Consider the following 27,809-nt stretch of genomic DNA (forward strand, 5'->3'; position numbering starts at 1 on the left):
CAACATGAATCACATGGAACATAAATTAAAATGCACAAAAAGTTCATAAAATTAAGAAAATAGGAATGAGAACAACAAAATAAATTACTACTTAAAATAAATAGAATAAACTATTACAATGAATGAACTTAACAACCAAAATTAATGTGTTTTTTGAAAATCAATTTAAAAATAAAATAATTATAATTCTTTTTTCAAATAATGTTTAATGTTTATCATTGTGTATTCAAGTTTAAATCCGACTTATTACGTGTAACAAAAATTTTATAATTCTTTTGAGATATCCTACTATATTAATTGAGAAGTACAAATATAAAACTAATCTTAAAATGTGTAAAAAATTACATTCAATTGCCATTAGTAAAAAATAATTAAGTTTAATTAACTAATTTAAATAAATATAATTAACTAAAAATAAAAAACACTCCCAGATCAAATATTAAAAAATCAAAAAAAATCTAAAAAAATATTTTCTCTCTCTAATAAATTATGGACAAAATTACTAATTATTTTTTTATAATATATAAACCAATCAGAATTTTAAAAACTAAGATTTTATATCAAAATATACAATACGATTATTTTTAATAACTAAATTTGAAGATTTTGTTAAGTTTTCAAATTATGATTCTCCTATCATCTTTATTTTATTTTATTTACACATTGTTTGGAATTTTCATATAATACTTATAATTTAACATGCATATTTTTTCTGCATATGTTGTGATTTGAATTTTTAAAAAACGAAGATATATTACTCATTGTACGAAAATATATATTTTAATTTCCACATTGGCAGGATGGTAAAACTAAATTTATATAAATGATAAATTAATAATTTTTATTTACTCTCAATTATAATATTAAAGTTACTATTTTATATTTCACAAAATAATGATGCAAATACAACAAACAAACAATATAAAACTGTAATAATACGTCAAAAATAAAATACTATAATATTCTAAAATTATTATTATTCAAATAGACTACTAGATTTACATAACAATCTAAAATAAATATTATGTCAAACAAAATAACTTAAAAAAATAATAATAATTTTATTATTATATTATAATTTTTTTTAAAAAATGTTGATTTGTGCTTTAAGCACGGGATATATTCTAATACCCGCATTACACGCGGATTCAAATCTAATTATTATCGAATAGTGAGCCATAATGAAAATATTAAACATTAAACATTAATTGAACAACACAAAACTTTTAATAACTTTATAAAAGTCTGAATCTAATAACATTAATTTGTTAAGATTTTAAATGATTTTTTACAAATCAAAAACTATTAACACTAAACTTTAGCAGAGTTTAACAAAATCTTTAACAAAATTTTGATCTATTACAACATATTCTACGTAATATTAGAATTCTTTAAGACTATATTCAAATCTCAATCCAATAACCCCACCTAGTATCCTGATAATGTATATTTTACCCAACCAAATACATTATCTGATCCAAATATGTAATTAATTTTATTATTTTTTTGTCAACCATTGAGTCACAATAGACCGACCCATTAGCTAAATCCCTAACTTTGTAGGGAGCGAGACTCGATTCTTGGTGTAATGGTGCCTTGTAAATTAAAGACATACCATTGACCATTGTACTAAGGTTACTTCACCATTAATGTTATCCTTATACCTAATATTTCTAATAATTTAAATTGGGAACATATAGAGTTCACATACATATGCATCAGCATAGCCATAAGGCCATCACCAACGCTATACTCGGGGTAGGAAATAATATAGAAGCATGTGGGTCAATTGATCCCGATGAATTTTTAAATTAATTGAACTTTTAGAAAAAAAAGATTGGCAGTGATAAACAAAAAAAAAGGTAAATAAGAAATAAATTGACCTTTGTAAATAACATAATTAACCCTAATAATTATTTTAATAACACAACGAACTCATTGATTTGTTTTTACTCTAATAAACTGAATTCTTAGTTCGGTCACTCACTATACCAAAAAAAACTATCTTTGTTGGTGTTTATTTTGATTTTTTGTCGTCCAACTGAACTCGACACGGATGATTTTCTTTGGCTATTAGTTGTAAAGAAAGCTTGTATTATATATGTGAATGTGTTACAATATATATAGTGATGAGTAGTAGGATTTAGCAATCACTAATTACAACATTAGTCCTTAATATATATATATCTCTCTCTTCTATACACCCCCTCAAGATGGAGGCAGACTCTTGACTCCAATCTTGCTATGCTATATTAGCAACGGCACGGTATTCAGCCTCATTCGATGATCGGGATACACTCTTCTGTTTCTTTGAAGACCACGATACCGGACTGCTCCCAAAAGAGACAATGTACGCATTTGTGGACACATAATTCGCTTTATCCCTGCCCCAATCTGCATCTGAAAAGGCATGAACCGTTAGCGGAGCATGTTCCGCAGAAAAATACCAAGGGTTCGTGTGCCAGCTAGATATCGGAGGACCCTCTTTGCAGCCTGCCAATGTTCATTAGTCGGTTTATACATAAACTGTGAGAGACGATTTGCCGGAAATGCAATGTCAGGTCGCGTAAAGGTGTATAGTCCCAAACTCAATTTTTTGGTCTGAGTTTCATACTAATTTAACCATTTTTTGTCTACTTATATTGATATTTTAGGCAGTTATGAGATAACTACGACTTGATAGTTGAAATTGAGAATACACATTGTATGATTATACACAGGCAGAAGAATATCAATTATTTAAAACGACAAAGCAATTATATTTATATATAAATATTCCCTTCAACTCTGTTGGGTTGTAAATGATTATATTTATATATGAATATTCCCTTCAACTCTGTTGGGTTGTAAATAATTTAAGAAAACAATGTGTAACGCCCGCAAACCAAAACTGTGCGTTTTGGGGGGAGGGTGTCGATCAACTCTTAGGGTGGTGTCGGTCGACACCAATATTTTCTGGTTCGACCAGTTCGATTTAATTATCGATTGGGACCGCTTTGGTTTAAGGAAACCATTGAACCGAGATATTAAGTGAGAAAACGACATAGGTCGTGTTTTGTTTTGTCTCATGCCGTTTTTGAGGAAACAAAGAGAGAAAAAGTGTTCTTGAGCTTTTGGGAAGAGATTGGTGAGATTCTTGGCTGTTCTTGAGAGATTTGAAGCTAGGAAGGATCTAGAAAGTTGCTAGGAATGTTGGATTTGTTGTCGTTGGTCAGAATCTTCCTTCAGAGATATGAGTGCATGATTATGGCTTATCTACGCTTGAGATTTCCTTTCTCTTGCTTGTTTGGTGGTTTTTGTGGTGTTTTGTTGCTTGTTTGGGTTGCTATAGGATTCCTACGGATTCATATGGCTATGGGATCAAGTATTGGACGGTTTGGAGGAGTTTGGGAGCGAGGTTCGACTCTCAGCTTTGAGTGAAACGCGATTGCAGAGGTAGTGTCGGTCGACACCAAGTGCCAGTGTCGGTCGAGACTTGGCTGGTGTCGGTCGACACCTCCCTTCCAGCGAGACTATGTGTTGTTTCCTGGGTTGTTTGCTTTGTTTGTTGTTTGTTTTAGACATTGGTATCTTAGTTGCTTGTGTGTGTAGCCCAGTAGATGGGAGGATTGCCTCACTGAGTGTTTATAAAATATTCATGCATCTCAATTTGTGTTTGTGGTGCAGGTAAAGGTAAAATGTGATCGTGGAATCAAGGCAATATCAGTGTGATGTTTTAGGGACTCGATTGGGTGTTGTCTGGCACTGCTAGGTTGCTAGAGTTGGGTCATTAGAAACATTGTTAGGTTGTTGGTTCTATGATTCCTGTTGGTTGAATTTTGGATATTGTTATGTTATAATTATTGGTTTATTATTGGATATTTATTGGATATTGGTATTGGTTACTTCCGTTGTTGATTGTGATTGTGGTTAGGTGGCTACTAGGTATGGGATCACTAGTTGTAGTTTATTTATTATTATTAATATTTTTATTCTTTATTATTTTTTATTATAAAAAAAAACGGGTTGGGTCGTTTCAGTTTGGTATCAGAGCCCTTACGGTTCTAGGTTTGGGTTCACTAGGCTTTGTGCTGTAGATATTTGGGATTTGCATGCTTTGATTGATTAGTTGAGTTAGTCAATTTTTTTGTGGCATGGAGTCCTAGAACATCCTCTTCGAGCCTACAGTGTGATTACACGTTGAGTTTGTGTTTTTGTGTTTATGTGTTATGTTAAGATTGCTTGTTAGCCTTTGTTCTTGGAAGTGTAGTGGTTAAAGGTGTTTGAGTTGTTGGTCGTAGACGGGGACGTGGTCGTGGTCATGGTCTGGCGGGTCCCGAGGCCAGCGAGTAGGTGGTCCAGAGTTCCACGAGGAGGTACGTCAGAGGGTCGTAAGCGTATCAGGAGGGACCAGAGGGGGTTAGCCGGTGAGCGTGCCGGGGGTACTGGGGACCCAGGTGTGGGGTTGCAGCAGGTGGAGCCTAGGGTCGTGATGATCGCTTGGCGGATCTGTTGGCATGCTGTTGGAGCGGTTACCGAGAGGGGTACCAGTGTAGGCTCCAGTTGTACCGCATGTGGCGCGGTGCAGCCGAGGGCTGCAGATGTTGAGGAGTTTTCATCTTATGTAAAGAGGATGGAGCAGTTGTAGATGACCGGTATGAGATTACTCTCAAGAGGTATCGGGCCTAGAGAGGCAGATTGGTGGACATATGCAGTTGGAGCAGATATTTCTCTGTTTGGTGGTTAATCCAGCTGGATATTAGAAGTTGAGTGGGCATGTGTAACATTGAAATGTTATACTCGGACCACAGGAGGTACTTTTTGTCGAGAGATGTTGATAGTCGTTAAGGATTGTTGCTCCTAAGGGGATGGTGATTCCCCTGAATACCGATAGCTCAAGGGGCTGGGGGCTCCGAGAGTGGCGGAGGGGATGATGTTTCCCTGAGGAGATGAGTAGTTCCCCTAATACCGAGATCTTGAGGATTGTGGTCCAAGAGTGAGACAGTATAACTTGAAGATGCTAGTCTGAGAGTGAGATCGGTAGGGCATGAAAGTTGCGACCTAAGGGTGGAGGAGTTTGGAGCAAGCAATGCCTAGGACATGAGTATAAACATAACAACTGAATGTAGACCTTGAGAATTGATGGTGGTCTAATATTGGATTTTAGTTGTTTGGCCGATGTGCTTACTGGTGTTGCTGGAGGTCCAGCGGGTGCTGTGAGTGTGGTTACAGGTTTTGCTCAGACCGAGATGATCATATTAAGGATTTACTGACAATGTTGTTGGAGAAGATTTAACAAGATGATTAGTTCTTATGAAATCTTGATGTGGAATAGGTTAAGGGATTATGTGATTCTAAATATGGAAAGTGTTGAGGGAGTTAGAGTTTTTCTATTTATGGAAAGTGTCGTTGCAAAGGAAGAATAGAAAGTTTCAGAAAAGGAATGTTTCCATAAATAGAAAGTTCTATGAATAATTAGGACTTGTCTATTTTTGGAAGGGGATGTGAATTGCCAGAGAGGCGAGAAGTTTAATGGATGACCTGAAGAGTGGTCACATATGAGATGATGAGTTCTCAAGGATCTTTGATTGGTGATTTTCAGGTGGCGGCGAGTTGATGTTAGCATATTTGATTATTTGTTTAGTAGAGCTGAGAAAGTAACCAGACGATTTGTTGAGCATGGGATTCATTCGTCCTATAACTTCACCGTGGGGAGCGTCGGTGTTGTAAGTGTAGAAGAAGGACGAGGTATGGGTTTTATGAGTTCCTAGGTTTGACAGGTTACTACAAAAGGTTTGTGCAGGGCTTTGCGAGCAAGGCACGCCCAATGACTAAGTTGACGGGGAAGGATATTCCTCTTATATGGTCACATGAGTGTGAGGAGGGCTTTGCAATCCTGAAGGAGATGTTGAATACTACATCTGTATTGGCTTTGTCTAAGCAGGGAGAACCCTATGTGGTTTATACTGATGCATCTAGAGTTGGTTTGGGGTGTGTGTTGATGCAGCATGGGAAGGTGATTGCCTACGCTTCGCGGCAGTTGCAGAAGCATGAGGACAACTATCCTACTCATGATTTGGAGATGGGTGTTGTGGTCATTGCCCTGAAGATTTGGATATCTTATCTTTACGGTGCAAAGGTAAATATGTTTACAGATCATAAGAGCCTGAAGTATATATTCACTCAGCCCGAGCTGAATTTGAGGCAGAGACGATGGATGGAACTGGTAGAGGATTATGATTTGGAGGTAGCCTATCACCCTGGTAAGGTTGCTGATGCTTTGAGTCGGAAGCGGGCGGCTTCGGCTCAAGAGCAGGATATGGAGTTTCTGGTAGGAGAGATCAGTGCGTTGAGTTTGTGTAATGTTTCACAGGAGTCGTTGGGTTTGGTGGCAGCTGATAGAGCTGATCTGTTGAGCAAAATGCGGTTGGCTCAGGAGAAGGATTTGGGGCTGGTGAATGCCTCAAAGGATGTTGATTCAGAGTATCAGGTTTCGGCTAATGGTACCATCTTGGTGCACAGTCGAGTTTGTGTGCCCAAGGATGAGGAGTTGAGGCAGGAGATCCTGGGAGAGGCTCATGCGAGCATGTTTTCTATTCATCCATGAGCGACTAAGATGTACTGTAATCTCAAGAGGTACTATCACTGGGTCGAGATGAAGAAGGATGTAGCTAGTTGGGTCGCAAAGTGCGATGTGTGTAAGCTAGTGAAGGCTGAGCATCAGGTTTCAGGCGGGTTACTGAAGAGTTTACCCATTCCTGAGTGGAAGTGGGATATGATCACGAGGGAACTTGTGGTAGGTTTGCTAGTGTCTCGAACATTTGATGCTATTTGGATCATTGTGGACCGGTTGACTAAGTCAGCACATTTTCTGGCCATTAAGAAGACTGATGGAGCAGCGGTCTTGGCTAAGAAATATGTGAAGGAGATAGTCAGACTGCATGTGGTGCCAGCGAGTATTGTGTCTAATAGGGATTCTAAGTTCACTTCGGTGTTCTTGAGGGCATTTCAAGTAGAGATGGGCACTAAGGTGCATATGAGTACAGGTTATCATCCCCAGAAAGATGGACAGTCAGAGAGGACGATCCAGACGCTGGAGGATTAACTGAGGATGTGTGTGTTGGATTGGGGTGGCCATTGGGCAGATCACTTGAACCTGGTAGAGTTTGCTTACAACAACAGTGATCAGGCGAGCATTAAGATAGAATGGGAGACCATGCCGTACACCGTTATGATGGACTCAGGTGGGGGAGAGGAGCATGTTTGGGGCGGATTTTGTTCAGGAGACCTCAGAGAAGATTCGGGTGCTCAAGCTGAACATGAAGGAAGTTCAGGATCGACAGAGGAGTTGTGCTGATAGGAGGAGGAGAGATCTTGAGTTTCAGGTAGGAGACAGAGTGTACCTCAAGATGGCCATGTTGCGGGGTCCGAACAGGTCATTGACAAAGACTAAGTTGAGTCCGAGGTTTATAATTCCGTTCAGAGTGATTGAGCGGGTGGGACCGGTAGCATATAGGCTGGAGTTGCCTGAGGTTATGCGTGCGTTCCACAAGGTTTTCCATATTTCTATGTTGCGGAAGTGTCTCAGTGAGGATGATCAGCTGTTGGCTAAGATTCCTGAAGATCTTCAGCCTAACATGACTTTGGAGGCGAGACTAGTGAGGGTTCTCGAGAGGAGGATCAAGGAACTTTGGAAGAAGAAGATTCCTTTGATGAGAGTCCTTTGGGACTGTGATGGTGTTGAGGAGCAGACTTGGGAGCCAAAGGCGAGGATGAATGCAAGGTTTAAGAAGTGGTATGAGAAGCAGGCCACGACTTGAGCTTGTCTTGCCTGGTCCCAGCTGTAGTCCTATGAGGTGGTGTTCAGGATACGGATTTTTGTGAGGCTGTTGCTAAAGAGGGAAGTTTCCTGAAATGGAAGTTTCTAAAAGTGGAAAGTTTTCCAAAAGTGGAAAATTCTAAAAATGGAAAGTTTTATGGGATTTAGAATTTGTCCATTTTTAGTAGTTGTGAGCCTTGGAGGGGCTTGTGTGGCCTTTGTGGCGGACAGTTGAGTCATTTTTTGCCTGTGTGGGACGGTCTTTCGAGACATTGTGTGGCCTTTGTGGTGGACTTTTGAGTCATTGTGCCCGTGTGTGGCGGTCTTTCGAGACATTGTGTGGCCTTTGTGGCGGGCTGTTTAGCCAATTGTGTGGCTTTTGTGGTGGGCTGTTTAGCCAATTGTGTGGCCTTTGTGGAGGGATGTTTAGCCAATGTGCCTATTTAGGCGGTCCTTCGAGATGTATGGTCTTCGTGACGGTCCTTCGAGACGTGTGGCCTGTTGAGTTGATCCTTCAAGATGTATGGTCTTTGTGACGGTCCTTCGGGAGAAGTGGTCTTCGTGACGGTCCTTCGGGACGAGTGGTCTTTCTGTCGGTCCTTCGGGACAAGTGGTCTTTGTGACAGTCCTGTTGAGGACATTTGTTTGGCCTTTGTGGCGGTCCTGTTGAGGACATTTGTTTGGCCTTGGTGGTGGTCCTGTTCAGGACATTTGTTTAGCCTTAGTGGCGGTCCTGTTTAGGACATTTGTTTGGCCTTCGTGGTGCCCCTTGTGGCATGTATATGATCCTTGTGTGGTCATGAGGTATTCCAGTGAGGGGATTTGTGGTTGGTAGGACATTGTGATGTTTTATACGAACCACGTGAAGGAAACCTGGATAGGGATAGGACTCAGACGTGTTCAGAATTGTTTGCTCGCGATTCTTGGGGGACTTTGGTTTTCCAAGTACTGCCATATACTGAGACTTTGTGGCTAGGGAGTATGGTTGGTATATCAACTTTGGATGACGATCCGGGAGCGCGCTGTAGGGTGGCAACCCAAGAGACGAATATTGGAATTCCTTTTATATATGGCATGCGAGTTTAGGCCCGTTGAGGAGCCAACATTATGGCATACAGACTTAGGTCTGATGAGGAACCAATAAAAACTCAAGGTTTAGACCTATGAGTAAAGGAATGTCCAAAAGTTAAAAGCAAATAATGCCTGGAACGTGAGTCTATCGCCTAGAGATGACCTTCCGTAGATCGGTCGGAGGAGTGCAGGCCGTTGAGACGGTTGCACGGAAGTCCTTGGCTGATGGTTGTTCGAGATTCGAGGACGAATCTATGTTGGTGGGGGAGAATTGTAACACCCGCAAAACAAAATTGTGCATTTTGGGGGAGGGTGTCGATCGACACCAAGGGTGGTTTTGGTCGACACCTATATTATCTGGTTCAACCAGTTCGATTTAATAATCGATTTGGACAGGTTTGGTTTAAGGAAACCTTTGAACCGAGATATTAAGTGAGAAAACGACCTAGGTCGTGTTTTGTTTTGTCTCACGCCATTTTTGAGAGAACAAAGAGAGAAAAATTGTTCTTGAGATTTTGGGAAGAGATTGGTGAGATTCTTGGCTGTTCTTGAGAGATTTGAAGCTAGGAAGGATCTAGGAGCTTGTAAGGAAGGTTGGATTCGTTGCTGTTGGGCAGAATCTTCCTTCAGAGAGATGAGTGCATGACCATGTCTTATCTAAGCCTAAGATTTCCTTTGTCTTGCTTGTTTGGTGTTGTTTGTGATGTTTTGTTGCTTGTTTGGGTTGCTATAGGGTTCCTACGGATTCATATGGCTATGGGATCGAGTATTAGACGGTTTGGAGGAGTTTGGGAGCGAGATTCGACTCTCAGCTTCGAGTGAAACGCCATTGCAGAGGTACTGTCGATCAACACCATAGTGGTGTCGGTCGACACTAGTGAGCTAGCATCGGTCGACACTGTGGGGTAGTGTCGGTCGACACCAAGTGCCTGTGTCGGTCGACACTTGGCTGGTGTCGGTCGACACCTCCCTTCCAGCGAGACTATGTGTTGCTTCCTGGGTTGTTTGCTTTGTTTGTTGTTTGTTTTAGACATTGGTATCTCAGTTGCTTGTGTGTATAGCCCAATAGATGGGAGAATTGCCTCACTGAGTGTTTATAAAATACTCATGCATCTCAATTTGTGTTTGTGGTGCAGGTAAAGGCAAAGTGTGATCGTGGAATCAAGGCAATGAAGAGGAGGATGTTCTAGGGACTCGATTGGGTGTTTTCTGGTATTGCTAGGTTTCTAGTGTTGGGTCATTAGAAACATTGCTAGGTTGCTGATTCTATGATTCATGTTGGTTGAATTTTGGATATTGTTATGTTATAATTATTGGTTTATTATTGGATATTGGTATTGGTTATTTCCGCTGTTGTGATTGTGGTTAGGTGGCTAGTGGGTATGAAACCACTAGTTGTAGTTTATTTATTATTATTATTATTATTTATTATTTTAAAAACAAAAAAACGGGTCTGGTCGTTTCACAATGTTATAATGTAATCTTACTTGTAAATGTGTATCAGTTGGCTAGAAGAAAAATTGGGTATAAGTGTTGGTGTAGCAAGAAACTTTTTGGTCAAGTTTTAGGGAGAATTTAGTTGGTAATCAATGACTAAACTAAACCCATTATTGTGAATAATTTTTTTGTTAGAATGTTTTTCCCTACTTAAACACACAAATATGTCATATTTTTACTTTTTGTCATAAAAATGTCTCTAGCATTAGGATTTACAATTTACCAATGATATATACTTATGTTCCCCCCTAGGGTGAACACTTTTATTTGCCTTGTCCCCTCTCAACCAATCAGAATCTTCTATCTAATACTTAATTTTAAAAATAAATAAAAATTAAATTGAAAAGCAAAACAAATTAAGGAAACAAATCCTATATAATTTAATTAAGGAAAGTTAAATATTGGTTTGGTTTAGATTTACAATTAAATGAGGTTATATCTCGGTTTGGATTTATATAAAATGAGAATTAGGGTTTAGACTTTACAATTAAAACGAAATTATATGTTGGTTTGGGTTTACAAATGAGGGAACTAGGGTTTAGATTTTACAATTAAAACGAAATTATATGTCGGTTTGAGTTTACAAATGAGGTGTTTAAGGCTTAGATTTTACAATTAGAATAAAATTATATGTCAGTGTGGGTTTACAAATGAGGTGGTTAAGATTTAGGTTTTACAATCAACAAAATTATATGTCGGTTTGAGTTTACAACTGAGGTGGTTAGGGTTTAGATTTTACAATTAGAATAACATTCTATATCAGTTTAGTTTTATAAATAAGGTGGTTAGGGTTTATATTTTACAATTAGAACGAAATTATATATCAGTTTGGTTTATAAAAGAGCGGTTTGAGTTTTTTATTTATTTTACATTGATATATACAAATATTGTTTTCTTATTTTATATGTCGGTTTGGGTTTACAAATGAAGGAATTAGGGTTTAGATTTTACAATTAAAACGAAATTATATGTCGGTTTGAGTTTACAAATGAGGTGTTTAGGGCTTAGATTTTACAATTAGAATAAAATTATATGTCAATGTGGGTTTACAAATGAGGTGGTTCAGATTTAGGTTTTACAATCAACAAAATTATATGTTGGTTTGAGTTTACAACTGAGGTGGTTAGGGTTTAGATGTTACAATTAGAATAACATTCTATATCAGTTTAGTTTTATAAATGAGGTTGTTAGGGTTTATATTTTACAATTAGAACGAAATTATATATCAGTTTGGTTTATAAAAGAGCGGTTTGAGTTTTATTTTATTTTACATTGATGTATATAAATATTGTTTTCTTATTTTATAAAGGGTGAATAAAATAAGGGTGGAATCGTACCAGGAATTTCATAACACCGGTTTTTGTGGATAAAATCAAAAATTGTAGGAATTCTATTTCATGGTGGAGGAAGCAGAATGTTCCGAATAGTAAAACTCGTATATCTTCACTAAAGGTGGCTTTAGAGGATGCTAAAAAAGATGATTCTATTTCGCAAGAGGAAATGCACATTATTGAGAAGAATTTAAAAGATGCTTATCATGATGAGGAATTGTATTGGCAACAGAAAAGTCGAAAATTTTTGTTGCGGGTTGGGGATAAGAATACTAGTTTCTTTCATGCTTATACTAAACAGAGGAGGGTTAGGAATAAGATTGTGGGGCTGTTTGATTCAGAGGATGTTTGGGATGACTCGAATGAGGGCATGGAGAGGATTGCGTCAAATTATTTTAATAAGCTTTTTGCACAATCGGATGTGTGTGGTATTTCAAAGATGGTACAAGCGGTCAATCCATTTGTTACCGAGCGTATGAATAGGGAGTTAATTAAGGATATCTCAGAGATGGAAGTTCGTAAGGCTTTATTTGCAATGCATCCGGACAAAACTCCGGGACCGGATGGGATGACCGCACTTTTCTTTCAGAGGTTTTGGCCTCATCTAAAAGGGGATCTGGTTGCTCTGGTTAGGGATTTCTTTCGGACTGGGAAGTTTGATCCCAGAATTAATGAAACTAATATTTGTCTGATTCCAAAGGTTGAAGTGCCTAAAAGCATGGCAGAATTCAGGCCTATTAGTTTGTGTAATGTGAGTTATAAGATCATATCAAAGATTCTTTGTTTCCGGTTAAAAACGATTTTGCCCTCGATTATTTCTGAAACACAATCGGCTTTTGTTTCTAGTCGGTTAATCACAGATAATATTATGGTGGCACAAGAGAAGTTTCAAGGTTTACGGACCAATAGGATGTGCAGTTTGGAACTTTTGGCTTTCAAAACGGATATGAGCAAGGCCTATGACCGTGTTGAATGAGATTTTTTGAAGGCGGTCTTAATAAGGCTAGGCTTTGATTCCAGATGAATTTCTTGGATAATGTAGTGTGTGAGTTCGGTTTCCTATCAAGTGTTGCTTAATGGTCAACCACGTGGCTCCATTTCGCCAAAACGGGGTTTGCGACAAGGTGATCATTTATCCCCTTACCTGTTTATTCTTTGCACTGAGGTGTCGATAGCTAATATCAAAAAGACAGAGAGGGAGGAAAAAATATCAGGTATTAAGATTGCCCAAGATTCTCCCCTATTTCTCATTTGCTGTTTGCGGATGATTGTCTGTTTTTTTTGTAAACCGGATGAAGAACAATGTTCAACGTTTATGGATATCATAGGCAACTATGGTAAAGCATCCAGCCAGGAGGCAAATCTAGATAAATCCTCGATTATGTTTGGTAAAAAAGTGACTTCAGAGGTCAAGGACAAGGTAAAATCCGTCATTGGAATCTCCAAGGAAGGCGGTATGGGTTACTATTTGGGAATTCCCGAGAGTCTCAGAGGATCGAGAGTTCAAGACTTTGATTACGTTCGAGATAGGTTGAATGACCAGGTGAATGGTTGGACAACAAAATATTTATCTAAGGGAGAGAATGAAGTTTTGCTAAAGTCGGTGGCTTTGGCCCTTCCTAAGCATCTTATGTCTTGCTTCAAACTCCCTCAAGGGTTAACATCCAAATTGATGAGTGCAATTTCAAATTTTTGGTGGAGTTCTGTTGGAGAAGATTGGGGGCTCCACTGGGTGGCTTGGGATCAAATGTGTAAAGATAAATCTGAGGGAGGTTTGGGATTTCGGGATTTGGAGACTTTTAATGATGCTTTATTGGCTAAACAGTATTGGCGTTTAATACAGTTTCCGAATTCTTTATTTGCTAAATTTTTAGAGGTCGATATTTCAGGAACAAACATCCGTTGATGGCAAAAAAACCTTATTCTCCCTCATTTGGGTGGAGATGCATTTTCTCAATTAAAAGTTTAGTGGAAAAAGGTACTCGATGGACAATTGGGTCATGGTTCAACATTTCGGTTTGGCATGATTCTTGGATCCCTGATCAACATCCTCGACTTGCAAACGGTAGGGGATGGAAACTACACCCAAATCTAATGGTAAACCATTTGATTAATCCACAGACTAAAGAATGGGATTTGCCTATCCTACAGGAATATATGGATCCGGAGGATATTCAAACTATTCTGAGTTTGCCTATCAGCAAATCTTTTAGACCAAATCGATTGGTATGGCATTATACACAATCTGGTCGGTACTTGGTTAAGTCAGGTTATAAGGTAGCTCAAGCTATGAAGGTTGAAATCGAGTTTGGTCCCAACTTTAATGTCCTGAAGGCTAAGGCTTGGGATCTTCCGGTACCACCTAAAATCAAACACTTTTTTTGGCAGATCGCATCGGGTTCTCTTCCGGTGTGATAGACTGGTTTTCACCAAGGGTATCAATTCCCTATGCAGTTGTAGTACAAAGGGTTATCAATCCAAATGGTTGTGTATTGCTAGCATATAGGATGCAATCAGAATCAAGCAAGTCAAGCCAAGCAATAAGGGGGTTTGGTTCTAACAGTTCTAATATAAACAAAGTAAAAGAATATAGACAAGTAAACCACACGACCTAAGCACTCGATGAAAGGAATCGAGTACAGGATCGAGTGGGGTGATCGAGTATGGAGGCGAACTATGAACAGCTCAAGGTATTACTCGATGCAGGTTATCGTGTACCTGATCGGGTAAGTTGTCGAGTAAGTAAGGAAAATGCAAGGAATGAAATACGAAAGTTCCTAAGGATGGGGGTAATCGAATCCTAAGTGTTCTAGACCAATACGGATGCCTTACATGCCTCAAGCAATTATTTCCAAGACAATGAACCTCTAAAACCTTGTCACCACACAGTCGCACTAGTAACAATCAACCTTGAACATACTACCACACTATCGCACTAGCAATATGAATAAGCAGGCATTAAGAACAATTTATTTTTCTGTCAATATACTTAGACTTATCTGATTTTGTCACTCAAAGTTAAGTACCTCTAGCATTGACCTAATCAAGCATTTTATCTACTCCTTTCGGCCTCTAGCATTATAAACGCCCTAGATCTAGTCTCAACCTGTCGATCTGTTGACCGCATTAAGAACATCAACCTAGAAGGAAATTTATCTATCATAAGAATCAACTAAAGCATCCTAACCGATCAAGAACACCTAATCATCTATCCCATACCTAGAAACTTTGCTACACTACTCGGACATGAAACGAATAATAAAACCATAGAAATAAACGAAAATGACATTATTAAAAAGATAGAGTAGAGTAGAAAAGAGTAGGGATAAAAGATCTATGAAAAACTACAAATTAAAAGTACAAAAACAAGAAGAAATGTTGAGTCGCTCAATTCTCTCACATAAGCTCTTGCTCTCTGGTTTGAGGGTCTGCGGCATGCTCATTTGCGAGCTAGGGAAAGAGGGGGTTTATATATGAAAACCCATTTGACCTCGCTTCCCATACATGCCCGATGGTCTACTCGATGGGGTGCACGAGGCTTGAGTCGGGTAGCTCCTCGGGTGGATCTTCGGGTTGCTCTTCGCGCTCTTGGATCCTCTTTGATCGTGCTGGGGTTCGGACTTGTTCTTGTAGCTCGATGGCTCCTTCGGGTACATGCTCGAGTTGTCCTTGTTTTTCCCCATTTTTGGCTCTTTAGCACCTGTTTTCATCCAATATATGCAAATGCAGAAATGCAACACCCGAAATGCTCTAAAACTTGATTCCTACAGTAAATGGTATAAAAACGCTTAGTTAGAGGTATGAACAATGCAAAATATGGACAAAAAGGGATGCTAAAAACATGTAAATTAGAGTGTTATCTCCAAAGAAGAAAAAGAAAAAGCTAGTTCTTGGGATTAATAAAGTTAGTCTCCAAAGAAAATCGAATGAGCTTGGAATCGAGAGAGACGAATAGAAACTTATGGAAATTGAAAAGCTTAAGAGAATGAGGGAGACTTATCGGTGATGAGGAGGGAGAAGGGTTCGACCTCCTTAAATAAGCTAGGGTTTCGGTTAGTGGGCTTCGCCGAGAGTGGGCTTGGCTTGTGGAATTCGGACTCCACTTGCTACCCGAGCAGGGACACGATCAGGCGCATCGAGTACGGTGTCGGGTTGACCCTCGGGTTTACCAATTCCCTCTTCCCAATTTTTCAATTTTTTTTTCTTCTTTTTTATTTTAAAAAAAAAATTGCAAAAATAGAAAAATTAAATAAAAGAAAATAAAGCAAATAGACTAAAACTAAAAGATATCTTTGGGACTTCCTCCCAAGTGAGCTTGTTTAGAGTCACTAAGCTTGACTCTTCATGCTCCTTAAGCATGGGATCCATGTGGAAAAGGTTCTGGAATCCTCTCCACTACAGTAGGTTGGTTCAAAAGATCTCCCAGATTTTGTCCACGTTCCATGGCAAATGTGGTGTTAACCTCTTCAAGATGTAGCCTTTTTCTTTGTTTGGTCCTAGTGGAAAAAGCTTGACCATCTATGGTTGGCCTCTTAACCCCTTTCTTCACCTCAAACTCCATCTTGAGGTGTTCACCATGTTTTATCTTCATCTTGCCTCGTTTCACTTCGATCACCGCACCAACTGTTGCCAAGAATGGTCTTCCTAGAATCCGTGGATCATCCGGTTCCTTGTTCATATCTAGGATCATGAAGTCGGTAGGCACTTCCAGTCTCCCAATCCTTAGGGGCAGATTTTCTAAAATGCCAATCGGATGCCTTACCGTTCTATCGGCTAGAACCAGATATTGCTTACTTGGTTTGAAGTCGGTGAATCCCAGCTTGTTAGCAACTGAAAGTGGCATGATGCTAACCGAAGCTCCAAGATCACACAAGCAGCTCTTGAAAATCCGAAATACTATTGAACACGGCAATGTAAAAGAGCCAGGATCTTCAAGTTTTTCCTCAATTCTTACCTCAGGATCCAAACAAATTCCACTTCTCAGAATTTCAAATCCGATCTCCTTGACAGCCTCCTTAACCTCATCCTCCAATCTAGCTGCTTCCTTTGCAGCTTCCTGCTGAAGCTCATGTGGGGGCAAAAGCTTAGGTGGTGGAGGTTTGCGCTTAGCCATTCGCTCTGCAAGCGCTTCCAACTGGATGTCAAATGCAGCATTGAACCTTTCCTCCAACTCCCCTCCTACCAGTGCAGGTGGTTGAGGCTGATCTCCTTTCTCAACATCTACTCGATGCATCATCCAATCAACATCATCGTGTAGGTCATCGGGTTTCACTTCGGGTTGTTCGTCAGGTTGTGAATCTCGAACCAGTGCTCGATCATCAACTTGATCAGTCTCATCGGGTGAAGGCTCGGGTTCATACTCGGATATATAGTATTCGTCCTCATTCTTCATTGAGTCATCCACATCCTCCCCATCTTGATCACCACTGTCCCCAGTGAGGTAGTCCTCATAATCATCATCTAGGAAAATGGCTTGAGCAGTCGCATAATCCTTGGGGTGTTGAACAGCTTTACCCGACAGTTGATTGATCTTTGGTGTAGGTTGGTGGCCTTCCAGGTATCGAACCTTTGTGTTGAGTGATTCGTACTTGGCATTGAGGTCATTGTATCCTGAGTCGATTTTGTTGCTCATTTCCGCGAATCTTTTAGCGATGTCCATAGAAGCTGTAGCCTGTAACTCGACTTCTTGTGACTGGTTCGGTGGACCTTGGTGTTGTTGGAATCCTGGTGGTTGGTTGTAGGTGCCTTGGTATGGTCGCTTAGGCGCATAGCCTTGGTTGTACTGGACAAAAGGCTTCTGTTGTGTCTGGTTCCCTTGAACTGCAGATGGGTAGGTGTGGTCTTGAGGATTTGCAACATTCGGGTTCCGATAAGATAGATTTGGGTTCGGCTTGAAGTTGTTGTACCCTCTGTTGTACCCTCCTTGGTTGTTGATGTAGTTAACATCCTCTAGCTGCATAGTCTCCCCATCTTGCTGTTGAAACTGTTCTTCCTCTGATATAGCATGGACATGCTTCTGCTGGTTGAGGAGCTGATCGAGCTTGTCATTGAGGGCTTTCATGTCCCTCTTGTACTTGGCATCTTCCTCTCCTATAGATCGCACAGAGCGATCATATTCCTCATTGTAGTTGCCATCAGATTGAGCCAAGTTCTCAACTAGGTCCCAACCTTCATCAACATCCTTGTTGAGGAAGTTACCATTGCTTGCGGTGTCCAGCAACATCCGTATCTTGGGGACCACTCCTCGGTATAGTGTGCTCAGCAATGAAGCATTACTGAAGCCATGATGTGGACATCGAGTTGTGTACCCCTTGAAACGTTCCCAAGCTTCATTGAACGTTTCATTGTTCTTCTGTACAAAGCTGGAAATTTCATTTTGCAGCCTTGCGGTTCTGGAGTTTGAGAAGAATTTGGCCAGGAATGTCTTCTTGCACGCTTCCCAAGTGGTGATGGACTCCTTAGGGAGCGATTTCTCCCAAATGTGTGCTTTATCTTCCAAAGAGAATGGGAAAAGCCTTAGCTTGATTCCATCTTCACTGACTCCATTTATCTTAGTTAGGCTACAGAGCCTATCAAATTCATCCAGATGATCCAATGGGTCCTCCATTGGCAGTCCATGAAATTTGTTGCTATGTATCATCTGGATGAGACTACTCTTGATCTCAAAATTGTTGTTCTGCACAGCAGGTGGCACAACACTATTCCTCTGAGTGTGAGTAGTCGGGGCATCTCCTGCTCCTATGTTGGTCCTTGCTTGAGGAGCTGGTGGACCGTTCTCATTATTCATCGTCTACTCAATGGGTGCTAGTTCCGGTTGAACTTATTGTTGTCGGAGTAGCCGAGGTCTGTCGATGTTGTCGATGAAAGGACTCAGGTTCTGACTACCTCTGGATCGTGTTTGCATGCACAGGCAAGTATCCGAGTTTGTACACGAGGATCAACTCGATCAAGTGATCAAGTGACGGGTCGGGTGGGGGCTCGGGTTTTGGTACCTGAGAGCAAAACAAACAAAGACGAAAGCAAACAAGTCAATATCCGAAACAAATATAAACAAACGAACTTGATCTAGCAAATCCTGAAATCCTAAACGTAGCAAAATAAAACAACCAAATGGCAACAGCGCCAAATTGATAGACTGGTTTTCACCAAGGGTATCAATTCCCTTTGCAGTTGTAGTACAAAGGGTTATCAATCCAAATGGTTGTGTATTGCTAGCATATAGGATGCAATCAGAATCTAGCAAGTCAAGCCAAGCAATAAGGGGGTTTGGTTATAACAGTTCTAATATAAACAAACTAAAAGAATACAGACAAGTAAACCACACGACCTAAGCACTCGATGAAAGCAATCGAGTACAGGATCGAGTGGGGTGATCGAGTATGCAGGCGAACTATGAACAGCTCGAGGTATTACTCGATGCAGGTTATCATGTACCTGATCGGGTAAGTGATCGAGTAAGTAAGGAAAATGCAAGGAATGAAATACGAAAGTTCCTAAGGATGGGGGTAATCGAATCCTAAGTGTTCTAGACCAATACGGATGCCTCAAGCAATTATTTTCTAAAACCTTGTCACCACACTGTCGCACTAGTAACAATCAACCTTGAACATACTACCACACTGTCGCACTAGCAATATGAACAAGCAGGCATTAAGAACAATTCATTTTTCTGTCAATATACTTAGACTTATCTGATTTTGTCACTCAAAGTTAAGTATACCTCTAGCATTGACCTAATCAAGCATTTTATCTAACCCTTTCGGCCTGTAGCATTATAAACGCCCTAGATCAAGTCTCAACCTGTCGGTCTGTTGACCGCATTAAGAACATCAACCTAGAAGGAAATTTATCTATCATAACAATCAACTAAAGAATCCTAACCGATCAAGAACACCTAATCATATATCCCATCCCTAGAAACTTTGCTACACTACTCGGACATAGAAACGAATAATAAAACCATAGAAATAAACGAAAATGACATTATTAAAAAGATAGAGTATAGTAGAAAAGAGTAGGGATAAAAGATCTAAGAAAAACTACAAATTAAAAGTACAAAAACAAGAAGAAATGTTGAGTCGCTCAGTTCTCTCACAAAAGCTCTCGCTCTCTGGTTTGAGGGTCTACGGCGTGCTCGTTTGCGAGCTAGGGAAAGAGGGGGTTTATATATGGAAACCCATTTGACCTAGCTTCCCAGACCTGCCCGATGGTCTACTCGATGGGGTGCATGAGGCTTGAGTCGGGTAACTCCTCGGGTGGATCTTCGGGTTGCTCTTCGCGCTCTTGGATCCTCTTCGATCGTGCTGGGGTTCGGACTTGTTCTTGTAGCTCGATGGCTCCTTCGGTTACATGCTCAAGTTGTCCTTGTTTTTCCCCATTTTTGGCTCTTTAGCACCTGTTTTCATCCAATATATGCAAATGCAGAAATGCAACACCCTGAATGCTCTAAAACTTGATTCCTACAGTAAATGGTCTAAAAACGCTAAGTTAGAGGTATGAACAATGCAAAATATGGACAAAAAGGGATGCTAAAAACATGTAAATACGAGTGTTATCACGGTGATGGTGCGATTAACCTCCTGGGGAGTTAATTGTGACACGGTGTGCAAGAGATGTGACTTAGAGGAAGAGTCTATTAACCATACTTTATTTGAGTGTCCTCATTCCCGTCAGGTTTGGGAGAGGATTTTTGATGGATCAGACACGGACAAGTTCCCATTTGGTTTGATCTATTCAAACTTAGATTTTATATATGGCAAAGGTTTAGCCCCTATGGATTTAGGCACTACTCATAGTTCGATACCGTGGCTGGTCTGGCTCTTATGGAAGGATAGGAATAAAAAAGTTTTCCAAGGGTTACAATCACAGCCAATAGATATCATTAATCAGGCTTTACGTGAACAATCATGGTGGGAGGAAGCCGAAATAGCTGCAAGGGTTGACTCCGTTTTGACGGATTCCTTGCATACTTCGGAGATGTTAATTCATTGTCAAGTTAATGGTTCGTGGAAAGCTACGAAACCACATTCAGGTTTAGGATGGTGGTGTGCTGATGGTGAGAATCAGACTTTGGTAATGGGTGCCAGATGTCAATGCCGCATTGCATCCCCACTTCATTCAGAGCTAGAAGCATTATTATGGGCGATGGAGTGTATCCTTTCCAGAGGGATTAATTGTTGAAGGTTCAAGACGGATTCTGCAGAGTTACTAGCGATGGTGCAAGCTCCGGAGGAGTGGCCGGCTTTCTCAACGCTTCTTGATGAGTTCCAGGTGCTTAGTGCCTCCTTTTACCCTTACCAAGGTCCCAAGTACATCCAATGTGAAGGCCGATTGCTGAGCTCGTTCTTCTAGAGTATTATTGTCAGAAACAATTTTTGTAAACAACTTTCCTCCAGTTGGGGCAACCAATCGAGGAGTTTTTATTTATTTAATGTTAGGTTGAAAAAAAAAAAGGGTAAATAAAGATGTTCACCTTAGGGGTGAACCCAAGTATTATCCTTTACCAATTGATTAACGTAATTTAAAGTATTTTTGATAGTTTCAAATAAGATTTTTTGACCACTGTTACATGGAGGATTTATTAATCTGATCTGCCTCAACCGGAGAATACAAAAATTAGAAATTAAAAAAAAAAAAGAGAGATTAGAAATTGATCATACACGATCAAAGCTGCATCATTCTGGTGACGCATTCTGAAATTGGGTTGAGATTATTCCTCAGCAAAAACTTATCAGTTGAGAATTTATGGAGTTGAAGAGCATCCCACATAAATGCATACATTTGAACTCGCAACCTATCAATTTTATAATAGAGCATTTTATCATTTACTTATTATCAATAATCATTAAACAATTTGAGAGCAATTTTATGATTAGAAAACTTATTTTTTTTTTCAACCAAACATTAATTCAAAGAAAACTACATATTTGGTTGCCTAAACCGGAAGGAAAGAGTTTTAAAGAGAAAATATTTCGCGGATCGAGTGAGACAATCTGCCTTCAGATTTGACACACATGGAATCCTAGACAGGGTACATAGAGGGAAAGAAGTCTTGAGCAACCTGAAATCATCCAGGAGGTTAGAAAATGCCGGCCAATCGTCAGGTTTCTATACCATCACGATGAACTCTGCACAATCTGTCTCAAAACTCGGGCAGGTCAAACCTCCATAAATGATACACTCAATGGCCCATAACAAAGCTTCAAACTCCGAATGAAGGGGGGAAGGGCTCCGACAACGACACTTTGCTCCCAATAAGAGGGTCTGGTCCTCAACGTTACAGCACCACCAGCCCAAACCTGAGTTCACATATGTAGCTTTCCAAGATCCATCAATCTGACAACGAGGTAAATGATCATGGACAATCCCTCGTATAGGGGGTTCCGACAAATGCTCTGAGAAAGAGTGCACCTCATCCCATAATAACTTGTCGCACAAAGGCTGATCAATGATATTTGATGACTCTCCCTCAACGCCTTGGAATTTGTTTGTTGTTTCTGTTTTTCCAGAACAACCATAAAATCCATAGTAACTAAAGATGCTTTACCAAATCTTCCTGGTGAGCAGCCGCCATCTAGAAAATAAAATCCGGATTTGTAAACACCAAGGTATAGAGAAAACCCCTAGGCACGACCCGAGGCGGCGAAAAATCCCAAACATCCCGTGACCAAGGGCACTCAAAAAGAGCATGATTAATTGTCTCAACCGTAGAATCCCACATTTTCCACTGACTATCACATTGAATAACTCGTCTAGCTAGCCGGTCCATCACAAGGAGAGAACCACACGCAATTTGCCAAAAAAGTGTTTAACTTTTGGTGCAACCTTTAGTTTCCAAGCATGAGCGCGGAGGGCGGAACAAGTCGGACCAAACTCCACATCTTCAACCAACTCACAAGCTAGCTTATAACTCTATTTAACGGTATATTTTCGGATTTATTTATCATCAGTGAATTGTTTAACACGTAGTTAACCTAGTCATGAAAACTTTCAATTCATATAATTGAGGTACCAAAGAGAAAAATTGACTAATTTTGGAAAACAATTTGAGAAATGAATACTTTCTTTTCCTTTCAAAGAGGAGGAGAACAACAACATGAATAATGTGGAAAATAAATTAAATTGAACAAAAATTCATGAAATTAAAAGATTTTGAGAAAGTAATTTGTTGCTCAGAGACCGATTCATACTTTTTAAAAATGTCTAAAACCATATTGTTCATTGTTTGCCTTGCAAAAGAAAATGCTATTATCAGCAAATAAAAGGTGTAAGATCGGTGGACATTTATTTGCCACTTTAATGCCGACAATAAGTTTATCACACTCCACTTTTTGATTGTTTTTTGATTATATCTATACTAGTATTTTTGCAGCAGTTTTTGCTCAAAAATCTGTTTTGGAAAGTTTTTGCATTTAATGCCATTGAATGCTTATATTCATATCCAAACAAGTTTAGTTAAATTTTTTCTACTATCCTTATAACAAAAAAAAATTAAAATATTTTGAAGATCCATATATATAATATTCTATAACTAATATAGATATTTAGAATATTTATTTCATATTAAAAAAGTTATTCTCCTATCATCTTTTATTTTTATTTTAAAATTTAAATGTAGTAAATCATCATATGATACATAAATTTAATAAAAATGTATATTTTTCCTGCATATATTATGATTTGAATTTTTTAAAACGAATATATATTACTCAATTAATATAAAAAGTGTGTGTTCAACATACATATATAATAAATTTACTGTATATAGTAGATTATAGAATTTTAAGAAAATTATAATTTATAACTGATGTATCTAAACTTGATAAAAAAACTTAAAATTATGAATATTTAAACATACTAAAACTTTAAAATAACACAAACGAGTTATATTAAATGACGGGTTATATGACATTACATAATAGAATTGATAATAGTAAAAAAAATATCATTAATATAATATTATAATACAGGTTAAATCTTTATTTTACTATTTTAACAACACCAATATAAAATATGTCGAGTCAAACTGATTTAATGAAAATTGTATTAAACAAAAATTATTGTGCGCTATACTACAGAGCATAATCGAGTCATAATCTGAAATTGTTGTGCGGTATAGCACGAGTCATAATCTAAAATTAACAAAAGAGTACATTAGCAAAATTAGTATTAAAATAATATCTTAAGAAAAATAGAAAAAAAATTTACCCCACGGTATACAGCGGATCATAATCTAGTGGATTATAAAAAATTAGTTGTGAATGTTGTTTGAATACATGAATAAGTATTTCTCTATTTCACATTTACTTTTAGGGAACTTACTAATTTATCTTCTAAATTAGTCACGATTTTTAGAATATTTACAAATTGTTACACCCCGATTTGGAGAGAGGTTTAAAAGAATTGATTTGGCCAACTATGTCACCAAATTGCACTTATCTTTCTAGTTAAAGGATCCGAAAAAACTCCACAATTAAGTGTGCTTATGTTAGAGTAGTTTCACCATGGGTGATCTTTCAAGAAGTGAAACAAGATATATTTGGTGGGTGATGGATTGATGGATGTATGCAATGGTGAGATATGAATGAATGGATGGTAAGGTGTTTCAATTCCCCTTATGCAGTTGCAGTATAAGAGGTGTCAATCCAATCTGAGAGTTGTGAACAATCAAGATGTGTATATGAGCCTAAGTTAAGCCAAATATGCAAAGGATGTTTGTCACTAACAATCCTAATGAAGAAATGTAAAGAGCAGAAAGTAAAGCTACTAGAACTAGATGCTAAATGTAATGGAACAGAATGATTATCACTAATATGAAGCTATAACAGAAATAGAAACTATACTAATGAACTAATGCAAGACAAGTAATGAACAAGACAATATGTAAATGCAACAGAAATACAACTGGAATGAGACAAGAGATAAGACAGGACAACTACAAATCATAAACAGGAGTTCTAGGGATAAACTCGAGCAAGCACTCGATCGAGTGCAGAGTCGAGCTGGTCAAATCCGTGAAACAGAGCAATACAAGAAAAACAGAGCAATACACAAGTGAATCAAACAACGATCAAACAGCAGGGTTAAGACTTAAAAATCAATAAACAAGGAAGGCCTTGAGGAGGGATTCATGGGCTGGACTAATGAATGAGGTCATCTAACTTGGTCAACAAATCTCAAGCAAACTTTGAGCTAATCTCTAGACATATATTTCTAAGAAAAGTTTAATCCACTCTCATGGCAAGAAACAATCAAACCTATGCATCTCTAGACTTGTTCTCACAAAGTAAAGAATCTACACAAGCAGGCATTAAGCAATATGTCTCATACCAAACAAGACCTCTAATCTCTTAACAAGCCTAATGGTAAGCTCTAGATCTAGCCTGATCTATGCTTCTTAAACATTGGTGTGATGCTAAGATGCTTGAAATCAAACCCTACCCTCTCAGTTATAGGATCAGCATTAAGAACATCTAGCCTAGAAGAGATTCTACCACAATCAAGCTTGACCAAAGCAAACAAACCTCAAACACAGCCCAGCCTAACCCATCCTCAAGATCCTAAGCTACTACTCACAAGAACACATGATGAACATCAAAGTCATAAACCCAGAAAATACTGAAACTTGCATTAAATGAAAGATAAAGCAAAGATCTAAAATATTCAAGAAGGAATCAAACACGAATTCTTAATATCTTGAAAGTTATGAAACCAACAAAATCCAAGAATCTTATGTTTTCTCTCTTAAAAGAGTACAAGATCTAAGAAAAATAAAAGTGCAAAAGGAATAATTCCCAAAAGGATAAAAACTAGGTTTCTGACTATTCTAAAAAGCTGGACTCTTGGTGGCTGCTGGGTACAAGGTCTTTAAATAGAAAAAGTAGTGGAAGCCCTAAAAATGCTAAAAGACAAAATAACTAGGCGGCTCGGCCAACTCGACCCGGTGCTCGGTCGAGTGACCGGTTGAGTTGGCTTCTCTCGTGCAGCTTCCAATCGGTCGAGTCCCTCTCTGCACACGGTCGAGTGTCTGGTCGAGTGGGACTCTGGACCTTGGTTCTTCAGCCTTAACTCTCTTGCTTTCCCTTCATGATTGCCTCAATTCTCCTCATCATTGCTTCCATGCTCCTTAAGCTCCAAAATCACCTGATTATGCATGAAAATATGCAAATGCATTGCAACTATACTCTAATGCATGATTGGTCCTAAAGCTATGCAATAATGGTAAAAATGGATAGCAAAAGATGTGAATTTACTAAGGGAAACCAGGGTAAAATATATGAACATCAACACCCCCAAACTTAGTCTTTGCTTGCCCTCAAGCAAATAATCAAGACATAAGAAGGTAGGTGAGGTTTGAAAGTGGGATCTCAGCTCCTAAAGCTTGCAAATAGACCATCTAGAATCAATGTCCAAGTTACTAGTACTATGATGCAAGTTGAATGAGCTGTACTTAAAGATTTTAGACAAGCATATCACAACCTTTACTGATTTGAGCCTTAGATGTCCACATGCATTCAAATCAACCATTTCCTTTAACATTCATTAATCAAGAACATGAATCAATTCTATGCAATGCTTAAACTCATTTGGCTTGGAGATAAAGGTTTAGAGACAATGATGGTCTCTTTTTAGAGTGGGGCTTATCAATATCAAGGTTCTCTCATAAAAATGGATTGAACTTTAGAAGAATGCTAAAGGTAAGAACACTTAGACACATACAAGAAAAAAATCTTGTCTACCCAAAGGCACCCAAAGTGTTTGTCCTATGAATCTAAACCCAAATGATCCTAGTGCTACCCTTTAACTTCTTCTTTTCTCTTTCACCCTTTTCTCTTTTGGTTTTCAAGTCTTAGGAGAGGTTTCTTATTTGATCTTTCTAGTGGGATGGGGGATTTTTACTTATTTGCTATAGTTCTCTTTTCTTCTTATTCTTAAGACATACAAGCTTTTTGCTAGACTTTTCTTTTCTTTCTTTTCTTTTCTTTAACTAGAACCATCTTCAACAATTTTACTTCCCATCCTTTCACTAGACTTTGCTTAAACACATTCTCCTCTTAAAGACTCTACCCTTTTTCTTTTTCTTTTTCCTCTTTTCTTTTCAAAACAGCCAAGTCCTAAACCCAACAAGTGAACCACCTAGTCCTATCTAGTTTGAAAAATGCAAACTAGAACTACACACACAACAAGGCTTTACTCTTGTCAGTTCAAACCTAACACTTTCTACCAAGCTCAATCCCAAAAATAGGCCTCACACACACAAGAATAAACATGGCTTGAAAGAAGGGTTGGTTAAGGGGTAGGGAAACTGATTTCAATGGTTTAATCAGCTACTTGGATCAACAAGAGTGGTAAAAAGGAGAAAGATTATCCAAATATGTATATGGTATCCATGAGTTTAAAGCAATGCACACATTGATAATTGAAATTCAATATTAGGTTCTTATAGATAGGAAATGGTGTCAAATCACAACATGCTTCAATTTAGACCAAATGCAATGCAGGAATTCAAGGCTTGGTTCCATCTTATGCTTCTAACCACTCAACTAGCATCAAAGTACTATTAACTTGGGCATTGATCCTAGTCTAGTGAATTAAGCAAGCTAACAAGGAAATACTCATCATAGATCCCTAATGCAAATATTATACAATCCTACATGAAACATGCTAAACAAGATCCTAATATGCAATGCAAACTACATGAACACTCTTTTTTTATAAAGATTTTGCAAAAAAATTTCAAATTTTTAGGGTTTTTCTATGCCTTAGATGCTATGCAAATACTAACATGATGATGCTAAAAATTTGAAATAAGAACACAAAACACAATGTCAAATGCTATCTCAAACCCTCCCCCAAACTTAAATCACACAGTCCTCTGTGTGAAAGAAATTTGATTGAGGATTCAAGACAAAAAACAAAACATAATATGAAATGCAATGATATTTACTTCAAGGGAAGGTGATAGTGGTACCTCAAGGGAAGGTGATAGTGGTACCTCAAGGATTGGAGAAGAAGTTGTCCACATCCTCTTGCATGCTGTCAAATGTGTAGTTAGGGTCTTGTTGGTCACTTGGAGATGGAGTTTGGGGCAGCTCGACGACAGCGATCGACCG

General features: G+C 38.6%; 2 protein-coding genes and 1 non-coding gene across 3 annotated transcripts; 2 read left to right on the plus strand and 1 right to left on the minus strand.

Moving 5' to 3' along the window:
* Positions 1-17,975: 17,975 nt before the first annotated feature.
* Positions 17,976-18,082, plus strand: LOC147930968 (small nucleolar RNA R71). The gene has a single exon (XR_015576740.1). It is a non-coding gene; the product is annotated as a small nucleolar RNA R71 (small nucleolar RNA).
* A 2,177-nt stretch (positions 18,083-20,259) lies between these two features.
* On the plus strand, positions 20,260-20,877 carry LOC147930969 (uncharacterized). The gene has a single exon (XM_087477112.1). The coding sequence runs from the start codon at positions 20,260-20,262 to the stop codon at positions 20,875-20,877; it is 618 nt and encodes a 205-aa protein (XP_087333238.1).
* A 927-nt stretch (positions 20,878-21,804) lies between these two features.
* LOC147930970 (uncharacterized) lies at positions 21,805-22,465 on the minus strand. Its single transcript, XM_087477113.1, has 2 exons — positions 22,318-22,465; positions 21,805-22,193 (listed from the first exon to the last, which is right to left on the minus strand). Exons 1-2 carry the CDS (start codon positions 22,463-22,465, stop codon positions 21,805-21,807), a joined length of 537 nt encoding a protein of 178 aa, XP_087333239.1.
* Between the last annotated feature and the right edge of the window lie 5,344 nt (positions 22,466-27,809).

The sequence above is a fragment of the Camelina sativa genome, chromosome 12 (assembly GCF_030686135.1).
Source record: "Camelina sativa cultivar CO46 ecotype springtype chromosome 12, ASM3068613v1".
Taxonomy (NCBI): Eukaryota; Viridiplantae; Streptophyta; class Magnoliopsida; order Brassicales; family Brassicaceae; genus Camelina; species Camelina sativa.

Coding starts and splice junctions, on each gene's coding strand:
- LOC147930969 (XM_087477112.1), top strand. CDS start 20,260: ATGGTGCGATTAACCTCCTGGGGAGTTAATTGTGACACGGTGTGCAAG.
- LOC147930970 (XM_087477113.1), bottom strand. CDS start 22,465: ATGGACCGGCTAGCTAGACGAGTTATTCAATGTGATAGTCAGTGGAAA. Junction 22,194..22,317: donor GCCTCGGGTCGTGCCTAGGG/GTTTTCTCTATA, acceptor CTGGAAAAACAG/AAACAACAAACAAATTCCAA.